Source organism: Dermacentor albipictus, chromosome 2 (assembly GCF_038994185.2).
Source record: "Dermacentor albipictus isolate Rhodes 1998 colony chromosome 2, USDA_Dalb.pri_finalv2, whole genome shotgun sequence".
Classification (NCBI taxonomy): Eukaryota; Metazoa; Arthropoda; class Arachnida; order Ixodida; family Ixodidae; genus Dermacentor; species Dermacentor albipictus.
This window is the reverse complement of record NC_091822.1, coordinates 161,661,581-161,680,454: the sequence shown is the minus strand read 5'-3', so window position 1 is coordinate 161,680,454 and position 18,874 is coordinate 161,661,581. Positions and strand designations below refer to the sequence as shown.

The 18,874-nt window shown below is 47.2% G+C and overlaps 2 protein-coding genes across 7 annotated transcripts in view; both read left to right on the top strand.

Annotated features, from left to right (window-relative positions):
* The window catches only part of LOC139056202 (ribosome assembly protein METTL17, mitochondrial-like), a 60,182-nt gene extending 55,932 nt beyond the window's left edge, over nucleotides 1-4,250 (top strand). Inside the window, exon 15 of the mRNA XM_070534227.1 lies at nucleotides 3,329-4,250. Within this exon, the coding sequence (XP_070390328.1) occupies nucleotides 3,329-3,473 (145 nt within the window). The 3' untranslated portion in view covers nucleotides 3,474-4,250. The remainder of the gene's footprint in view (nucleotides 1-3,328) is intronic.
* A 1,908-nt stretch (nucleotides 4,251-6,158) lies between these two features.
* LOC139056204 (uncharacterized) overlaps nucleotides 6,159-18,874 on the top strand; it is a 40,465-nt gene continuing 27,749 nt past the window's right edge. For 2 of the 6 annotated variants that reach the window (XR_011512209.1, XR_011512210.1), the window contains exons 1-2: nucleotides 6,159-6,240; nucleotides 14,264-14,368. Coding sequence is in view for 2 of the 6 variants with exons in the window: in XM_070534229.1 (XP_070390330.1) it covers nucleotides 8,893-9,030; nucleotides 14,264-14,368 (243 nt within the window). In the remaining 4 variants the exon portion in view is untranslated. Of the gene's footprint in view, nucleotides 6,241-8,358; nucleotides 9,031-9,085; nucleotides 9,464-14,263; nucleotides 14,369-18,874 lie in introns of those variants that run through there. The other 4 variants (XR_011512208.1, XM_070534229.1, XR_011512207.1 and 1 more) reach the window with 4 other exon arrangements.

Sequence of the window (18,874 nt, the reverse complement as noted above, 5' to 3'; positions counted from 1 at the left end):
GGAGGGGAGTGCTACTCCACAATACTCTCACCAGGTACATGTAGTGGTTGGTTTCACAGAGAATTAAATCTGTTAGTTCATTCGTTAAAAACAATTCAGAATACGGCACATGGTTTCCGTCCTCTGTCACACGTACCTTTATGCCAGGCGTGGCCATGAAAACAAACCTTGTCCACTGCCAACGTGTTAAAACGCTGGCATTCTCCGAATCCGATGACTCGCAGAAGATATGCTGCTCAGTATCGTCACTGCAACTGTTGAAGGAAAATCAAACTTCTTCACTTCTTGAGTTTGACAAATCTTCCGCAAAGAAACATTCTTTTTTTTTCCTGAGTGGAGCCGTTGCAGGTATTCACACACACAAAGGAGGACACCATTTTTAAATCCCTATTGCCAGCATCAGTGCATTAATTGGCCAAAATGCAAGCTTTGAATGTGTTTTTAATTTTTTTACTATGCCATCTGTAGAAGCCAAAAAGAACTAAACAAAATTCATCAGGGTAGTTTGACTCCGGCAATGAACAAGCACTTGTTCCAGCGTGGACGAGCCCATTTCGTCTTCTTGGGAGCGGTACAAACAGCATGTATGAGCTCAGCTCTTCTACGGAAGTGAAAGCTTTAATAGAAAACTGTTTTTAAGTGGTACTCATGCTTGGTTTCATCCAGTCCATGATGGATGTTTGGCACTTCGTTGCAAGTCGGCGAGCGGCCACAATGTCATCTTACCCAATGACCTTAAATATCCTTCTGTGCCTTCGTGCTGCTGGAAAAAGTTCACTAGGGAGTTTAAGCAGGCATCTGCCGCCTCATAGGTCATCGGTGCAGGCTCCGAGCGTGTGAAAGTAAAAAGGAGCATGCTGAGTGTGTGGCAAAGCAACGAACTTTGAGGAAAGTCTAAGTGACGTTCAGCGAACTGGGAAAGAAGGAAATAGCCAAAGAATTACGGAGGACGAAGGCAAGTGGAAACACACTGTCTTGACCTCCTCTGGCAGTTGCTACAAGTTTCGTTTGTGATACAGACGTACTGGGTTTGTGTTGTGATAACATTATCCTCACGTGCCATACGCTGTGCGTGCGAGTGAAAGCGTGCGACAGTGAGCCGATGATGGCGGCCCAATGTTGCTTGCACAAAGGAAGAAGCTGGGGCGGTGGGAAAAGAGCATGCGTGTTCCGTCGCGTGATGGAGGGTGGTGGGTGTTGTACTTTGGTTGTGCAGGCTTTATCTTGAACTTGATATGCTTTCGAGGTACAGTCTAGGTTGGGCGATAGCTGGTAGCTTTGAGTTTGCTACCCAGTGTACGCAACGCTATGAGCCATCGCCCGAAGGGCACTTTGGTCGCTGCTACTGCCGCGATTCCTCACACCAGCGTTCTGACAGTGAGTGTTCGTGCACATCAAGTGTGATCTGTTCATGTTTGCCTGTGCACACTCACACCATGTTTGTTAATTCAGTTAGGAGGCGAATGTTTACAAAGGGACGTTCTACTCTGGCGGCTGCTGCATATGGTGCGACTGCGCCAGCCCTGTTTTGAATATGACCTGCGATGCGGACAGTCGACGAGCATCGGCAACGAGGGCCGATAACTTCATATGCGCTATAGCATCCATATATGCACTTGCATTCTCAAAGTGAAACGACGCTGTCTCCTTTTATTTCCACCTCTTGTTTTCACCTCTGTCCCATGGTCGATGTGAGCTGCAGACGTCCAGTGGGATGCCTGGATGCGCACGCTCCCGGGCGTGGCACATTGAGGCACCCTAGCCTCCAGGATCGGTAGCGGTGACGGTCACTCTGAATGTTTGTCTTAACCGAAAGGCTCGTCTGAGATGGTTCATCATAAGCGAATTTCTTTTGCATTGAGTGTATGGAAAACTAAACAATCTTTCCCATGTTGTTTGTTATATGCGAGAATTCGTCTTAACCGAATTTGTCTTCAACGAGAGTTCACTAATTGGAACACCGTCCAGGGAGTTCAAGCACGACGTTAAACCTTGCTATCCCTGTCAATGTTTCACCCTTCAGCCATTGCTGACAGTGTTTTTCCTCTTGTATGTTTTCCTCAGCCATTTTTGTGGTTGGTCAGTGGCCAGACTTATCATGGGGAATGTTCTCTCGCTTCCTAGCTTTCTTTTTCTGTTGTTCTCTCACTTGTTCATCCGCTCGTTTTTGTTTGGGCTTCTTGCTTACATTGGCAATCATCACCAAATAATTATTCTCAGTTTTGTTTATTATTCCGTTGTTTTGTTCATTTCTTATTTTCTTTTTTACCCTTTTAGAAGTGAAATGGCATAGCTGGAGGTGTGCAACTTCCAACCTCTTCAGTTAGACCCCATTTGATTTCGGCTAGCTGTGATAAGCGAGGTGCTGGTCGGTTAGAGTTGGTTTTCCTTGTGTTCATTTTGTATACAGCACTACATATGATGGACGCTGATCTGTTCTCTTCTCTCCTGTCGTCCTTAGCTCACTCACTGATGTTCTTCTAACAGGAACATTGTTGTCTGCTTCAGTGATTGCGTCGATACGAGATACTGTAACACTGTGGTGGATGGAGGAACTGTACCTACAACCCTCTAGATAAACCTACATTTTTTGCTATTTGTGTTATCGCATCCGCATCACTTCAGTGATCAGAGTTGGTGCTCTCGCTTTCACAGGTCGAGGCATCCTGCACATTGACGGGACTAGCTTTTCCGCATCGCTTTTCTGCATGGTGGCTGAGCGTGTGGGGTGTTGAATGGCAAAGCTGAAAGAAGAAATTTCTTTTTAAAATTCCCCTTTGTATTCGGAGCTTGCTTAGCTAGTTATAATGTGAAGCGCCATATAAGGCTGCTATTCATGAAATAATGACTTGCATTGCGTTGATGAGGACGTGGCATACATAATGGAATGTAACATTTAGAGGGCTCTTGACAATTGTCATCAAAAGCATGAAGAAAAGTAATAAACATGGTGTTTTTCAATTTGAGTAAATCTGGTAGGCAATTAGTTTTCTGTGGTGATTTGTTACATGGGCTCTATCTGTTGCAAAGAAGTTCAGGTGCCGGAGTGCTCACGGTTACACTAGGCATGCGGCCGTGCTAGTCAGTGGCAGTGGGCTGCACTACCAATACAGAGAGGCGCAGGTTTCTACAGGCCAGATCGCAAAAAAAGGAAAAGATCAATGACCTTTTGAACACTGCTCCAAGTCCAGTCCAGTTGCCTACACTTTGGCCTAGGAACTTTTGCAACCGGTAGTTCATAGTTATTGTAACAGACACCGAATCAGTATCCTGTAATTTCATGCTGTCTGGCATAGCAAGTGACATTTGCTCCCTCGTGACTCTCCAGGCACGTGTACCGTTTGGCACGCAGCAGTGAGTGGGGAGACCAGCTGCCCCTGGACATACTGCTGCCCGACGAAGAAGGAGCACCGCTGTGTGCTGCCTGTGACGAAGATGTGGATGACACACTCAATGATGTTGATAGCAAATAAACAATAGGATGGTGCACTGTTATCGCTAAGACCGGCAGGTCTGGGCTTGTTACACAATCTCCTTTGATGGAGCTCGTGACGTGTATTGTTTGGCATCAATGGTCAGGCAGGGGTCATAGCCTCATAGACCATACCAGATCTGCCTGCATTTCTGCCATTCTTCTGACGCCATCCATGTCACTTTCTTAGCTCTTCACCTCAGCGATATTTTACTATGAACTTACAGAAAGGGGTGGTGTTCAGTGGAAGGACAGCAGCGTTCCTACAAACCTGCTCTGTGAGTGGAGAATATTTGCCCTCTAGCATTTTTGGGGAAACTCGCAGGTCTATGAAAGATGGGAGCTATGTAATAAATGCTGGCGGAGCTAAGGGCACAACATGGTAAACGCAAATTTCTTGAAATATTTTTAATTCACATCGCTGTCAAACTTAAAAGAGAATTTGCACAGAGGCAAGAAGCCCGTGTTGTGTTAAGACCCGGAACGTATATATTATTGAGCACCAGAGAGAGAGAGAGCGCATAGTTTGGTGTGCGTGCGGCATCACAGACTGCAGCGCACACACGCAGAGTGAATGCAACTGACTGGATGGATTAATTTTACGGGCTTTCTTTTTTTTCTTTTTTTCTTTTTTTGCTTTGAAACGGCGTGGTGGAGCGTGCAGCAGAGCTGAATTGTTCTTTTTTTTTCTTTTCTAATCGGTCTTTCTCAGATCGTGAGATGAGTGGTTCACTTGGATAAGCGGCCGAACCATTAAAGCGTTATATTCTTAGAACAAGCAAGGGTTCTTTCGTTCTGTGTTTTTCCATACCTTAAAGACCACCGGTTCTCCAGCCGTCTTCTTTGGTCTCCAAACATCTGTGCAGTTTCCTTTGCGTCGGCACTGCGGATCCGTCCACCTTTGAGCGCTATCTGAAAGCGTGAAATGTGCATTCTTGTGCCCCTTTGTTTACAGGTCGAAACACAAGACGCAAGCACTTAGACGTGCATACATTCTTGCAGAGGAACAAAACTTTCGTCTCCCTGTTGTGCAAGTCAAAAGCAGCGCAGCGTTAATTATTACGAAATAATGCCCTCATACGAAACATCCTTTTGTCTGGCAGCACCATGCTCCTGCCACGTGATCTATTCAGGTATGCTAAAGCACTTCGTTTTTCATTCCGCCTGTCTGGCTCGTCTATTTTGACTCACCTGCCAGGTGTGCCTCGACCAGTCATCGTAAGATCGCGTCTGCAGGCAAGTGCCAACGGCTGTCACGCAGAAGAGAGTAAACTTTTATTTTCAAAATCAACAAGATTCGAGTCCGGCGTCTCTTTAGTGGGTCTGGGCAAAGCACCTTTTCTAGGTGGCTTTGGTCTGGGCACTCGCCGCGGATGCGGTTCCGAGACCTTGTCTGTCGCGCAGAAGGTTCTTTAATTTATCATTTCTCTTCTTTTTTTCTGTTTTTTATTTAGCTTCTGTCTCAATAGGTTGTCGATGCCATCCAGGTCTTCATTGTAAGAGGACAAAGATTTCAACTATGAATCAGAACAAGAGGTTTCGTTATTTCTACAAGATAGATTAGGTATATATTTATTGATTTATTCCTCCATTCTATTAAAATAATACGCTAATATTTAATATTTCGCATATACCTATTCACAAATCTTGTTACAATAATTTATAAATATTTTTCTTATTTCTATATTGAACAACACGGTTCTTGGCCAGTCTGTCAGAACGGTTATCTGTGCAGCCGGCCACTGCACGTTTCACTGCAGCCAGGTAGAAGCAGTTTTCCGTGACTGAAGACAAAAAAAAAAAGAAGGAAAGAAACTCACATTAGCAACATCTACAGACTTTATGCATGTAAATTATTTTTGCAACAGACAATGGAGCTCTAACTGGCAATTCAAAGTATCATGCACAAGGCGGTGATGCCGTATCCCACAAATTAACTTTTACGGGCACAGATGTGGTCTGGCGGTTTCCCCTTTATGCCACCTCTGCAATGAGCCGGAATCCATCGATCGCTTTTTATTATCGTGTCGGTGGTTTTCTACTCATCGAAAACTATGTTTATAAATTCTGCTTCGAAATCTAGGACTGCCTTTGCACAGTAGTGTTGTACTCTCACTTGGAGTAATGGTATTAGGATACAGCCACAAGAACTCTTTCCGAGCCAGTTAGAGTTTCCTCTGTGACACCAGAAGATTGCCTTATTATTATTTCGCATTTGCCATGACTGATATATTTCTCCTTCAATAAGCGGTAAATATTGAAAATTCAAAGCAAAAACAAAAATTGACAGTTATATTAATAATATTATTATTCGAAACTTGCTCATTTTTACGTCTATTCTCTGTGTATTTTATTAATAAGTTTGTGTTACGATATTCCTATCTAGGCAAGGCTGACTACCTTATTATACACTACTTTATGTCATTTATTATCGGTTTATTTCTCATCTTGGAATATTCATGTATTTCCCCTTTTTATTATGTATTTATTTATTTATTAACTACTTTATTTGATTTCTCAATCATATTACCACCCGGTTCGTGGCCCGTCACCCACAGTGGGTTTATGCCATTAATTCAGGTTTCACTATCATCATCATCGCGCACATCTAGCCTCTACATATACATCTAGATAGATCGTACCTCGCGCTGGCTCGTGGAACGAGGCCTCGAGGTAAGCCCCCATTGTCCGAACCAACCATTCGTCTGTTGGCTGCTGTTCTGCCAGGACGTGTCCACCCTTGGCTCGACGCTTCTGTGCACTTCAAGGTAAGCGCCGCAACTCTGGGGCGTTTGTGTAGGTGTTGGGTGGCCTGAGCTTGATACTTGGCAATAATTAAGCGTCGTCCCGTCGTTAGGTATCCGCTGCCGTCAACCCGCGTTCTTGGACGCGCGTTCTTGCTACTTTATCCGGTAGATCGCGTCTCGAGAGTGTCCTCACATATATACTCCGTTTCAGAAAATCGGGTGCAACGCTATCGAGGCTAGTGATACTTTTCTGCAGTGGCTGCGTCCGCACTTAAAAATATATTGATGTTCTTTCTTGTGTCGTGCTGTACCCTGGTGTCAAAAGTAGCGCTCGCTATTATCTGCAATGATCGCGTGATGGCCAATGAGGTGTGACCACGCCAACTGCGTGATAGCCAGTGGCATGATGCAACATGTCTTTCGAATGCTATACGAGTCGAATAAACGCCACGTTGACCAGACTCTCCCACCCGGGACAAGCGTCTCCGCAACCTCACTGCGTCGTCCTCCCAGACGCTGGGCTCCACCGTCGGCCGGCTTCGGTTGCCACGGTACAGAATGGCGACGAGGATCCACAAGAACCTGCCGTGTCTCGAATTCCGTGACAACGTTACTTATCTACGTCACTTCTCGCCTAATTGCTCGCATGCCTTGGGAGTTTCTCTTAATGCTTCTACTGGCGTCGGCCTAGGCCTTCTTTCGTCTACGGCCATCTTTGGCGACGCCATATTGCCTTCTTCCTTCGGCTTCCCTAGGCCTACTTCTGCTTGCGATGATACAGAATGGCGACGAGGATCCACAAGAACCTGCCGTGTCTCGAATTCCGTGACAACGTTACTTATCTACGTCACTTCTCGCCTAATTGCTCGCATGCCTTGGGAGTTTCTCCGAATGCTTCTGCTGGCGTCGGCCTAGGCCTTCTTTCGTCTACGGCCATCTTTGGCGACGCCATATTGCCTTCTTCCTTCGGCTTCCCTAGGCCTACTTCTGCTTGCGATGATACAGAATGGCGACGAGGATCCACAAGAACCTGCCGTGTCTCGAATTCCGTGACAACGTTACTACGTCACTTCTCGCCTAATTGCTCGCATGCCTTGGGAGTTTCTCCGAATGCTTCTGCTGGCGTCGGCCTAGGCCTTCTTTCGTCTACGGCCATCTTCGGCGACGCCATATTGCCTTCTTCCTTCGGCTTCCCTAGGCCTACTTCTGCTTGCGGTGATACAGAATGGCGACGAGGATTCACAAGAACCTGCCGTGTCTCGAATTCCGTGACAACGTTACTTATCTACGTCACTTCTCGCCTAATTGCTCGCATGCCTTCGGAGTTTCTCCGAATGCTTCTGCTGGCGTCGGCCTAGGCCTTCTTCCTTCGGCTTCCCTAGTCCTACTTCTGCTTGTGATGATACAGAATGGCGATGACGATTTATAAAACCTTGCCGTGTATCAAATGCCGTGAGAACGTTGCTTATGTACGTCACTTTTCTACTACGTCACATGACACTCGGAGCTTCTCCGAATGCTTCAGTTGGCGTCGGTCTAGGCCTTCGTCTACGGCCATCTTCGGAGACGCCACATTGCCTGCTTCCTTAGGATTCCCTAGGTCTACTTCTGTTTGCGATAATACAGAACGGCGTCTTTTTAAACCTTCCTCCGTTTCTCGAAATACCTGGCACTCCTCCGATTCCTTGGTACCGATGCAAGAAAACTTTCCAGGTGCACATTAAAGCGGCCGGCCGGGGCGGATGGGAGGACCAGCGTCGAGCATCAACGCTCATCAGCATTTTGGGCAGGGAAGGGCAACGGAAACACTTCGCGGCAGTGGAGCAGTGTGAGACAAGAGACAACTGCAGCTGCAACGGGAGGACGAAATGCGGTTCAGAAGCCCGGTACGCCGACTACGGAGGTAACGGCTACGACGAGCAAGTATGAGGAGCTGCTGAAACTCGTGGATCGGCTAATCTCGCAAACTACAAATGTCCTGGCGCTGAGACATCTGTTCACAAGCCGAAGCAGCTGCCGGGTGGGCGTTTCATGGAAAAACGTTACGGCCCTCAAGGAGAAATCGCTCGCTTTGACTTATGGCGAACATTTCACCTTGGATAAAGCCGAAAAAATGGGCCGAGAATTAGGGGCGACGCAGAACGCCAACCAAGCGTTCGGCGACGCCGAGAATGTTCAGCCAGTCGGAGGTGCGCAAGATGGCGGAGCGGCGGCGCGGCGTTCTGGTCAATATGGCTATGGCCTCCTGCCCGGCAAGATGGGTCAGCGTACTCAAGATAGCCGAGCGTCCTCGAATGCCTTCCCGACGCATCACAGGACGGCGTTCGAAGCAGGGACAATCGGCCGAATGGAAATCGTTCGTGTTCTACACATTAAATGGGTCGATGTTACCATTGTGGCGGCGTGTGCCACTTGCGTCTTGAGAAATTGTCCGGCCAGGAACAGAACTTGCAACTTTTGTCGCATCAAGGGGCATCGCCAGTTCGAAATGTTACTCCAGTGCAAACGGAAAGCCTCCCAAAGGCATCTGTTCTCTCCGTGATTTAATACTTCACTTTCAAGCGCGGGGGATTTTAGCGTTTCCTTGGACGTTTGTCAGGTGTGATCACGCCACCTGGGTGATAGCCAATGGCGTGACGCAACATATCCTTAAAGGTGATAGCCAATGGCGTGATGCAACATATCCTTAAAATGCTATACAACCCGAATAACCGCCACGTTGACCGGACCCTTTCACCACGAAGAAGCGACTCCGCCAGCCTCTCGGCGTCGTCCTCCCAGACGCTGGGCCCCTACATCGGCGGGCCTCGGGTGCGATGCTGCATTCTTGATCGTAACTGTGCGAAACTGTTCTTGGTATAGGCTGAGTACTGAATGAAAAACGTCTTAATCCTCAGAAACAAACTGCGCTATACGGTTATCTAATGCGTTGTTTTAGATCAAATTGTTTTTCATTGCGTTGTTGTTGTTTTCTGGCAGGCCGTCGCGGCAGCTTCACGTGCAAGCAAGCGCGAGCATACGTCTTTGACGCGCAGCCAGGCCGAGCGCATCAAAATTGGATTTCTCCGCTCTTTGTGCGCATGCGCGAGGAGCAGTGGTTGCGAGGGAGAAATGTGGGGACTTTCGGTCCTTGAAATTTCTCTTCGCCTAGGTACTACGGGGAAGAAAGTTCGTCGCGCCGTTTGTCCCTATCGAGTTGGCAGACAGAATGCGTGGCCGGCAAGGCGAAGAAGCCGTGTCCAAGGTGAGTTGCTATTTTGTTGCTACGGTAGCATATGAAATTTTATAGACCCAGAGGGATACATTTGGAAGTTAGGTGTCTTCTCGGATTACTTTAGTGGCAAATCATTACATCGGGCCGATGCATTGTTCATTAGTGTCGTTGAGCAAGGTCAGCATACCGCACTTCAGGAGATTCGCGGGAACGGAAACAGCTTATGAACTCGACTGCCGTGCTCATGCGACCTCGTTGTTTTTTTCTTTTTTTTTTTGTGGCGGTAGCATATTAAATTCTGATAATCGCAGGGGGATACGTTTGGACGTGAGGCGTTTTCTCGGATGATTTCAATGGCAAAGCATTGCGTCGTGCCGATGCATTGTTCACTAGTTTCGTTGAGCATACCGAACACTTCAGGGGAATCGCGGGAACGGAAAGAGTTTATGGATTCAACTGCCGTGCCGATGCATTAGTTCTTAATGTAACTGAGCATACAACACACTTGGAGGTACGTGGGAATGGAACATTTTGTACTTTGTATGTGAAAGTATTAAAACTTGCGTCGCCATGCAATCTGAGCCGTAGATCGTTGTGAGAGCTGTAAAGCCACACTGGCAAAACACTACGCCCTGATGATGAATACGGAACAAATGTATGCTAATGAAAAATGGTCGTCATGCAATATCATAGATGTGGACCCTTGGAAAGTTGTACAGTAACACTGATATTGGCTACGTGCTGCAGATTCGCAGCGATTCTGAGGCGCTTGTGCGCAAGGGTAATTAATGAAAGAGCGCATATTACTAATCCCGGCTGTTGCGATGACTAGCTCATGTACGGGGCGCTCTATAAAGCGAAACAAGGGCTTAGATCGCTACAACCGCGTGCAAAATAGCTCTGAAGGCCTGCCAGTACACTTGTTCGGCGTCTCCGTGCTTGTACTGCGACAGGAGACATGACGGCAGGTGCGCACGTATCACACTATGTGCTCTGTCAGTGGCCGCTTTCCACTCTTGGTATACTTCGCCGCAATACACTGCGCATGTTTGATTGTGCGACATTGTTGCCTTACGGCGAAGCTGACTTTAAGCAAACGGCATTCTGCAACGCTCGAGCCATTTCGTTCGTCACTGCGGATAGGAAACGCATACATGTTCAAGCTATTTGAGCTGCATCATTTTGTCGATGTTTACCCCTCTTTACTAAATGAAGAGGATAACGTACGCCTGTGTGGGTGATTTAAAATTGATAAAAAGCCTGGCAACCTATGTGCAGTCAGTCAAAAAACACAATGCAGGCGTCCACGCGCCTGTAAAAAAAATGCAATTCAGTGATGACCCTCTGGAGATGGATCCGCACCTATGTAAGCACAGTCGGCTCATCAGTCACAAAGTAGGAGCCGAAGAGAACTTTCCACTACATGGATGACTTGCCATGTATGATAACGTTTTCACCTTTTGCTCTCCTGTTCGCCACATAAGCATTGCGTATTAAGACGAAGTCTCGCTGTTAAGTGCAATTATTTTTTTAAGTTTAGTTAATTTATTTAGTTTAGTGCAAGTTAATCGCTATCAATGTCGTATAATGAGCATTAAAAAGTTCGCTTCAGCTCCTTGTTTGTGACTGATGAGCCGGCTGTGCTTACATAGGTGCGGATCCATCTCCAGAGGGTCATCACTGAATTGCATTTGAATTGAATTGATCGACCCTCCAGAGGGTCGATCATCACTGAATTGCATTTTTTTTTTCAGGAGCGTGGACACCTGCATAAATGTTTTTTGACTGACTGCACATAATTTACTAGGCCCGTATATGAGCTAGACATCGTAACAGCCGGGATTAGTAACACACGCTCCTTCATTAATTACCCTTGCGCACAAGCGCCTCAGAATCGCTACGAATCTGCGCCACGTAGCCAATATCAGTGTTACTGTACAGCTTTCACAACGGTCTACTGCTATGAAAATGCATGACGAACATTTTTCTTTAGCATAAGTTTGTTCCGTGTTCATCCGCTGGGCGTAGTGTTTTGCCAGTGTGGCTGCACAGCTCTCACAACGATCTAAGGCTCAGATTGCATGTCGATGCAAGTTTTAGTACTTTCACATACAGAGTACAATATGTTCCATTCCGACGAATCTCCAAGTGTGTTGTATGCTCAGTTACATTAAGAACTAATGCATCGGCACGACGTAATGCTTGCCATTAAAGTCATCCGAGAAAACGCCTCACGTCCAAACGCATCCCCCTGCGACTATCAGAGTTTAATTAGCTACCGCCGAAAAAAAAAGAACACGCGACAAACTCGCATTGGCACGGCAGTCGAATTCATAAACTGTTTCCGTTCCCGCGAATCTCCTGAAGTGGGCAGTATGCTGACCTTGCTCAACGACACCAATGAGCAATGCATCGGCACGATGTAATGCTTTGCCGCTAAAGACATCCGAGAAGACAACTCACTTCCAAACGTATCCCCCTGCGACTATTAAAATGTAATATGCTACCGTCGCAACAAAATAGCGACAAACTCACCTTGGACACGGCTTCTTCGCCTTGCCGGCTACGCATTCTGTCGATTGTGCTGCCAGCTCGGCCAGGGACGAACGGAGCTAACAACCTTCTTCCCCGTAGTACTTATGCGAAGAGAAATTTTAAGCACCAAAAGTCCCCACATTTCTTTTCGCAACCATTGCTTCTCGCGCATGCGCAGAAAGAGCGGAGAAATCCAATTATGATGTGCTCAGCCCGGAGGCAACGCGCGGAGTGATACATTCTCGTCACCGAACTTATTGCGTAGCTTGCAGAGTGTTGCACGTGGTATTGTGTAAGAGTCCACCGAGTGGACTGTCCATCTCGACCTCTGCTGATTGGAAGCAGCTGCACGAGGGAAGAGGAGACGAGCGACCCCACCCAATCAGCAGTAGCCGAAATGGACAGTCCACTAGGTGGACTCTTGCAGAACACCACCCCTGAGGTCTGAAATGGAGTATACAGCGTGGTGCAGACCGAACCGTTTCCGATGCTTGCGGTAGCGGTTGAAAAGCGCGGACGAAAGCTTGTCAGCCGAATATCAAAACCTAAAACAAGCCTAATATCAAGCTTGTCGGAGGCTCCAGCTCAAGTGTTTACATGAAAAATGATTCAGCTTTTCGGCTTAGATACGTAGATTTATTGGTTGCTTATACGTATATTTAAATATCTTGTTGCGAGATTTTGTGAATACATGCAGTGAACTTAGTTTCCAGTGACACTTTTTTGCTTTTTATCAATCTTTATCTTCGCGTTTGTGTATTCCACAGTACACTTCGAATTTCTAATGTATATTTTGCAGAACTGCTGATCTTTATATGTGATCTCTGTTGCGACTACGATTTCGATGCAATTACAATACGCAACCGGTGACAGCTGCTCCTGCGCAGTACATTGGAATGAAGGACAGCGTCACTGAGATATTTTCCTGGCCGTTGCATAGGTACAAAAATGTAAACGTCACACGTCAAATGTAAAGTCACACGCATGCGCAGCGGCGCCGCTAGCAGACGACGCTCCGATGTGTTTCGCGGGGCGCGCTCGAGGTGAGTCGCCCGCGTTTGCAGACGAGTCAGTTGCCTCGTAATCCACTAGACATGGTGAATCAGGATCGCAAGCTGAGCTGATGCGCAGTACTTTTTACTCCGCTGCCGTGCTTGCTGCATTGCAGGAGGGCGAAGATACTTTTTCGTCGCAGCGTACGTGCGTGCCATAGTGACATTCCGCAGCGGGACTGGCTGCGGGATGGGTTGCGTTCTCGGCGCAAAGTTCAGAGGCCAGTGGGGATGATGTCTTCACTGGCGAAGGTTGAAGTCGAACTTTCGTCACTGGTAGTAGTGGTCGTAAGCTCGCAACTGTCAGTAGAGGGTGATGGTTGTGGGGAGGCGATTTCGTGAAGTGATGAGACCGGAGATGTGCTGGCACCGCTCGTGGGTGTGCCGGGACTTGATACGTTACTTTCCCCGCTTTCTTCGCGCTTTTTGTCACTGTCGGAGGAGGCCGGAAGGACGTCCTCGGGAGTGAGAGGTAGGCGTGTGTCAGGGGTGGACGGTTGCCTCTCTGAAGCGAGGTGATCCACAGTGACGGGTGAAGCAAAGTAAAAGCTCACTACTGGGGTTATATCCTCCGCCTCAGGGACGCTGCAGAGGTTCACCAGTGGGGAAACTCTGAGACGTTTGCATTGGCGCCGACTCTTCAGCAACAGGAGACTGAGAATGGGCTGTGGGATTTCCTTGCGCTTCCGCAAATGAAGTTTTCGCCAGGATCCTTCTGGGAGGTGCGCGTCCACGGCCGGAGCTTGTAATTCGGGGTTTTCGCGCTCGCTTAACCGTGGAGGACGAGCAGGGTTGGCGGGATCGTAAAATCGTGCCGCTTTCTTTGAGAAGTGCCTCGAAGTTCCGGTAACAGACAAGGTCACTTGCTCCGATGTTGACGGATGGTGAGTCGTTGGCTTCCATGATGGAGAAGCGCGAGGTTGATATGTTACATATCGAATGTAGCAGAAATGACAAAGCTAAGGTAAGGCCCGCTCCATTGGGAGCCCTAAAAATGGCTATGCTAGAGTGCGCGGTCGTGGGAGGCTGGCGGGCATGGAGAACAAGGAGACGTCATGCTCTAATTAGAGCTAGGACAAAAGATGGGGGCGGCTCGGTAACCCTTTAAGTGTGTTCCGGCTTGATTTCTCTAGAAGCGTACGGTGAGGGGCTAGTTGGTATGACATTATTCTTTCTCTGTCTTGTCCCTTTTTTGCGCAGTTTTTCTTTGTTCTTATATTGATTGTCTCACCATGTTTTTCAGATGGCCACAATGACAGCGAAGCAGTTCTGTGCCGAAGTTGACGGGCACCTCCTTGCCAGCCTACCGAAGTTGCAGGCGATCAACGCGCGGCACCACGAGCACTCTGTAAGTGAATGCTTTCTGTTACTTCAAATACACTTTTTTGCTTTTCCTCACAAGCTGTTAGTGCATACGCCAACTGTGCCAATTTAACGTAAAATTTAAGAATTCAGAGGCACTTAAGCGGGCCCTGAGCCGCTTACGTGTTTATCGAAGTGGAGAAAGGCATTTGAAGTTAAAATAGGCTATCTCATAATTACTTTGTCACGAAAAGTACTTCGATGCGTTTCACCAGAAGCGAATTTATTGGCAATCAAACGTGGCGTTCCCGACACTTCCTTCAATGCCTTTCACTGCCAAGGTTACGACGGAACGAGACGGGCCCACAAGGCACCGCCGTCTATATGTCACCGTGGCGCGCAGTTCCCGTTTGAATTCGGGTGTTAATGTAGACGCCACTGCCCCCGATTTCGGTGCCTGCGACGCGCCAGACGTAAGCCAAACCCGGCTGTCATGAGCGAGCAGCACAGCGCTGAGCCAGTGGACTCTTCGGGGCCCCCTGCCGTATGTGCGCTACGTAGCAGACCGGAGCCGCATGCAGATGTAGTGCGTATTGCGCAGCGTTTGCTTTGTGCGCGACAGGGCCCGAGTGCGGTCCTCGCGCTCGTACGATCCAGTCTGACCATGCTGCGTGGTGCGGACCGGCTTTGTGCTCCACCTGCATGACCGACTGATAGTAGCCACACCGGGGGGTTCACGATCGACTTCCTGTAACGGATGTAACGTCGGCGCCAATGAATAAAATAGCTAGCTGGTTGCAGCACTTTGGATGCTATACGAATTCTTAGCCAATAGGAAGGCCGAATTCCCCCTCGAGATGTGCTCATCCGCGCCGCGTCTGCTTGCCTCGCTGTTACATGCTCCATGGTTGGGAATTGACGTAAAAGTTCGACGCAGTAACCATGAGCTGCGCCTACATGCATGCGACAGCAGGACCCGTATTCTGAAACGTTCGCCTTCCGCGAAACTATCGCCTTGGCCGCGTCTCCGCGCGGATTGGCTGTTTGGGCGGTGGGTTGCGCCTCCAAGATCTTGCTATTGTACTGCCTGATGTCCTACCTTGGTTAAAAAAGAAAAAAGAAAACGCTACGAAATCGCACACCCAAATTTTCTGACCCCATATTGCGAACTTTGCTATTGTAGTTCTCCGTTTTGTGTCGTTTCCCTACTTCCACCAATCTTCCCATCGCCTCTTACTAATCTCTATTGCGGACATGTTTACTTTTCCCCTGCTCTTGTTGAACGCAAGGGTTTCAAGGAGGCCATTAGTGCCTAAATTGACCGCTGGGCAGACGTCTTCACATTCTAATAAAACGTGCTCCATCGTTTCCCTAGCTTTTCCGCAGCAAGAACATGCTTCTTCTTCCTTCTTATATCTCGCTTTATAGGTGCGTATTCTAAGGCATCCTGATCTCGCTTCGAAAAGTAATGAGCTTCTCTTTGGGTTATCATAAATAGTTTCTATCCTGATTTTGTGTTTTACTCTTAAGTAGTTACTCATGGCGTTTAATAAACAGCGCCATCTATTAGTTCCGGCCTACGTCATTTTAACGTCATGGTGTCGATGGGTGCTCTCCACGTGTATTGAATAGGGTTGGTGGTGTGTAGGAGAGATCAGAAGTGGTACTTTATATTAGTGTTTTTGCTGGCTTCTTACACGCGTTGTTTCGTGGCGATATTTGTGGATTCGTTTAAAATAAAGTATTTCACACTTCCTTTTTCAATTTATTTTACCTAAAGTGGCCGTAATCAACCGTGGTCAGTGCGCAGTACCGGTACTGCGGCCACTACGCGAAAAAAACACCCGCGCCACTCTGCACTCGCAAGGTATACGCTCTCATGCGATGTGAAGCGTTCGAGAGCGCGTGTTGGTAGTGCACGGTGACGTCACGGGTAAGCAGTCGCTTGATTTATTGAACGTGACTATCGCGGAAGGCGAACGTTTCAGAATACGGCCCCAGGCATACGCTTTACCTGCACCCTTTCCCTGCAATTACCTTGCCGCTTCCTTAGCAAGTAGTACGGGTGAATGCTCTTGAAAATGTTCACCTGCGCCACAGCGCCTACTCGTCGTCTACTTGGCGTTTGCTCACTACTTTCATCATGTGCCATGCTTGAGCGCGGTAGTAAATTAAATGATCCAGTAAACAATTAGGCTTTTATAGCGTTCCGCATCGTCAATGCATCACCATGGATGGATGGATTGATGTTATGAGCGTCCCCTTTGGAACGGGGTGGTGGGTTGCCCCACCAAGCTCATTATTTTATTGCCTAATGTCCTACCTATGTTAAAAAAAAACAAAAAAAAGAACCACGATGAATTCCCGCTATCAAAGTTTCTGGACCCCTATTGTGAACATGCTTTTGTACGCCTTCGTTGTTTGTCGTTTCCCTCCTTCCGCCAATCTTCCAATCGCCTCTTACTGATCTGTTGCTAATGTTAATGCTGTGGCGCCATCTGCTAACTAGAAACCAAACCAGTTTTACGGCTCGGTGCGGTGTCTGGCGTCCTATAGCAGCATGAAAACAAACAGCCGATCTCAGTAATTACTACAAGCCATGCCTAATTAGCATATCCAGACCTCAGCTGTCGAGACCTCAGCTTGAGATGAAACTTAGCGTTCACGCATTTCGCCGCTTGTTTCTTGGTGACAGCGGCGAGAGCCAGTAACAAGCGCGAATTCAGATCAAAACGGGTGGTCGGCATTGCCATGTCCACGGTTAGGGTTAGCTATTACTGCAGTCATTTGAATGGTATATCTTTTTTTAAACGGCAACAAATGTGTGTTACTCGGAACATCATTATAGAGCTCAGTGAAGTCCGACAAGGAGTTCTTGGACAGTTGCAAACAGATTTTTAAAAAGTACATAAATATTTTATTTAGGGTATAATAAACAGTTTGTAAATGCCTGCTAATAGTTCACAGGATGTTACTAGCAAGTTGTTAGGATGTATAAAGGTTGTTAATAAATAGTTGCGTTACAGTTTTTAGGAACTACATAATTTTATTCAGAGATAATAAAAGGTTATTTTGGCAATGTATAATTGCAAAAGAAATTATCTCTTGAATAAAATTTTTATGTACTTCCTAAATACTGTGAAGCGACTATTTATTACCCACTCTTATACATCCTAACAACTCGCTAGTAACATCCTGTCAACTGTCTGTGGCATATAGTCGACAGGATGTTACTAGCAAGTTGTTAGGATGTATAAAGGTGGTTAATGAATAGTCGCTTCACAGTTGACACATTGTACCAACATGAAATATTAAGCAGTCAGTGAAAATTCAATCGACATTTTATATATGTATGTTCAACTCAATATTGGTGGCCAATAGTCGGTAGGCGGTTACTAGGAAGTTGTTACAGTGTCTAAAGATAGTTTGTTGAATGTCGATAGGTTCTAGTAACATTTGTCTAAGCACGATTTATTTATGGCTACTAAAAATTTTTGCAACGGAAGCCAGAGAGGAGGAAGGAACGGTCTATACCAACTTTCCTATGCATACCACTATTAAGGCCATTAAATACCACAGCGCAGCAGCACCAGATTTCCCTCTAGGCAATACGGTGAGAAACTATATGGCCGCACTGCGCTGAGCTAGGGGATTCGTCACGGCACCCCGCGGCAGCCACAGTATTCCAGCGATATGTATACCAAACCCCTGCGACATGCAAGTTGCAACTGTAGCGCGCGTTGCGCAGCGTCTGCTTCGTGCACGACAAGGGTTCAGCGCGTAATATGTGGTGCGGACCAGCTTTGTCCTCCTCAAGCTTGACTTACACATCCAACCAGCGAAATTTTTGAAGCGGCTAACGCGTCTAGCCAGGAGCGGCTAGTAGTGAACGCACGCTGGCAAGCGCGCTTAAGGTCTGACCTTAAGTTTCGCTTAGTTCGAGTCTAGTTTAGCATTCAAAAGTAGTCGAAATTAGCGAGACCGAACGGCTACGACACGGATAAGCTGGGTGGCGAAACGTTAATCCCTACGCAGGTGGCCACGGCTGAGCGTGAGCAGACGAGAGTCGGCTTCTTCCAGAAGTACGTAATTAACATCAAAATTTAAAAACACAGCATCACTTACTTCAGCCTGCTTATTGAACTTTGTCAAGAAATATGCACATTAACAGTAGGAAGAAGCGCACTGATCCAAACACTCTTGTTGGTTGACGTTAGCTATTGGCCAATAGCAGCAGCGGGTAGGAATCCATTATATTACGAAATAAAGCGTCCAGAGGAGAGTGAGAGTCAGGATCCCGTTGAAAATGTGGCGTCTTTTGTGGGCCGGACCCGGAGATAGTGCACAGCCGTGCCAATAAAGTTTTTGTTGTTTTGCAAATTTAATATTTAACTATGAGAAGTTGGAAGGTAAAATATGCAGATCCAATGCCCTGTGGGAATCGATGTAAGTGAAGCTTTGTCTGCTGTTTGCGTTAATTGCTGGCGATATATTGACCGCATATGACAGTCGTGATGTGCAATGTTACCCTAGCTGCTCTGCTCGGCGCTTT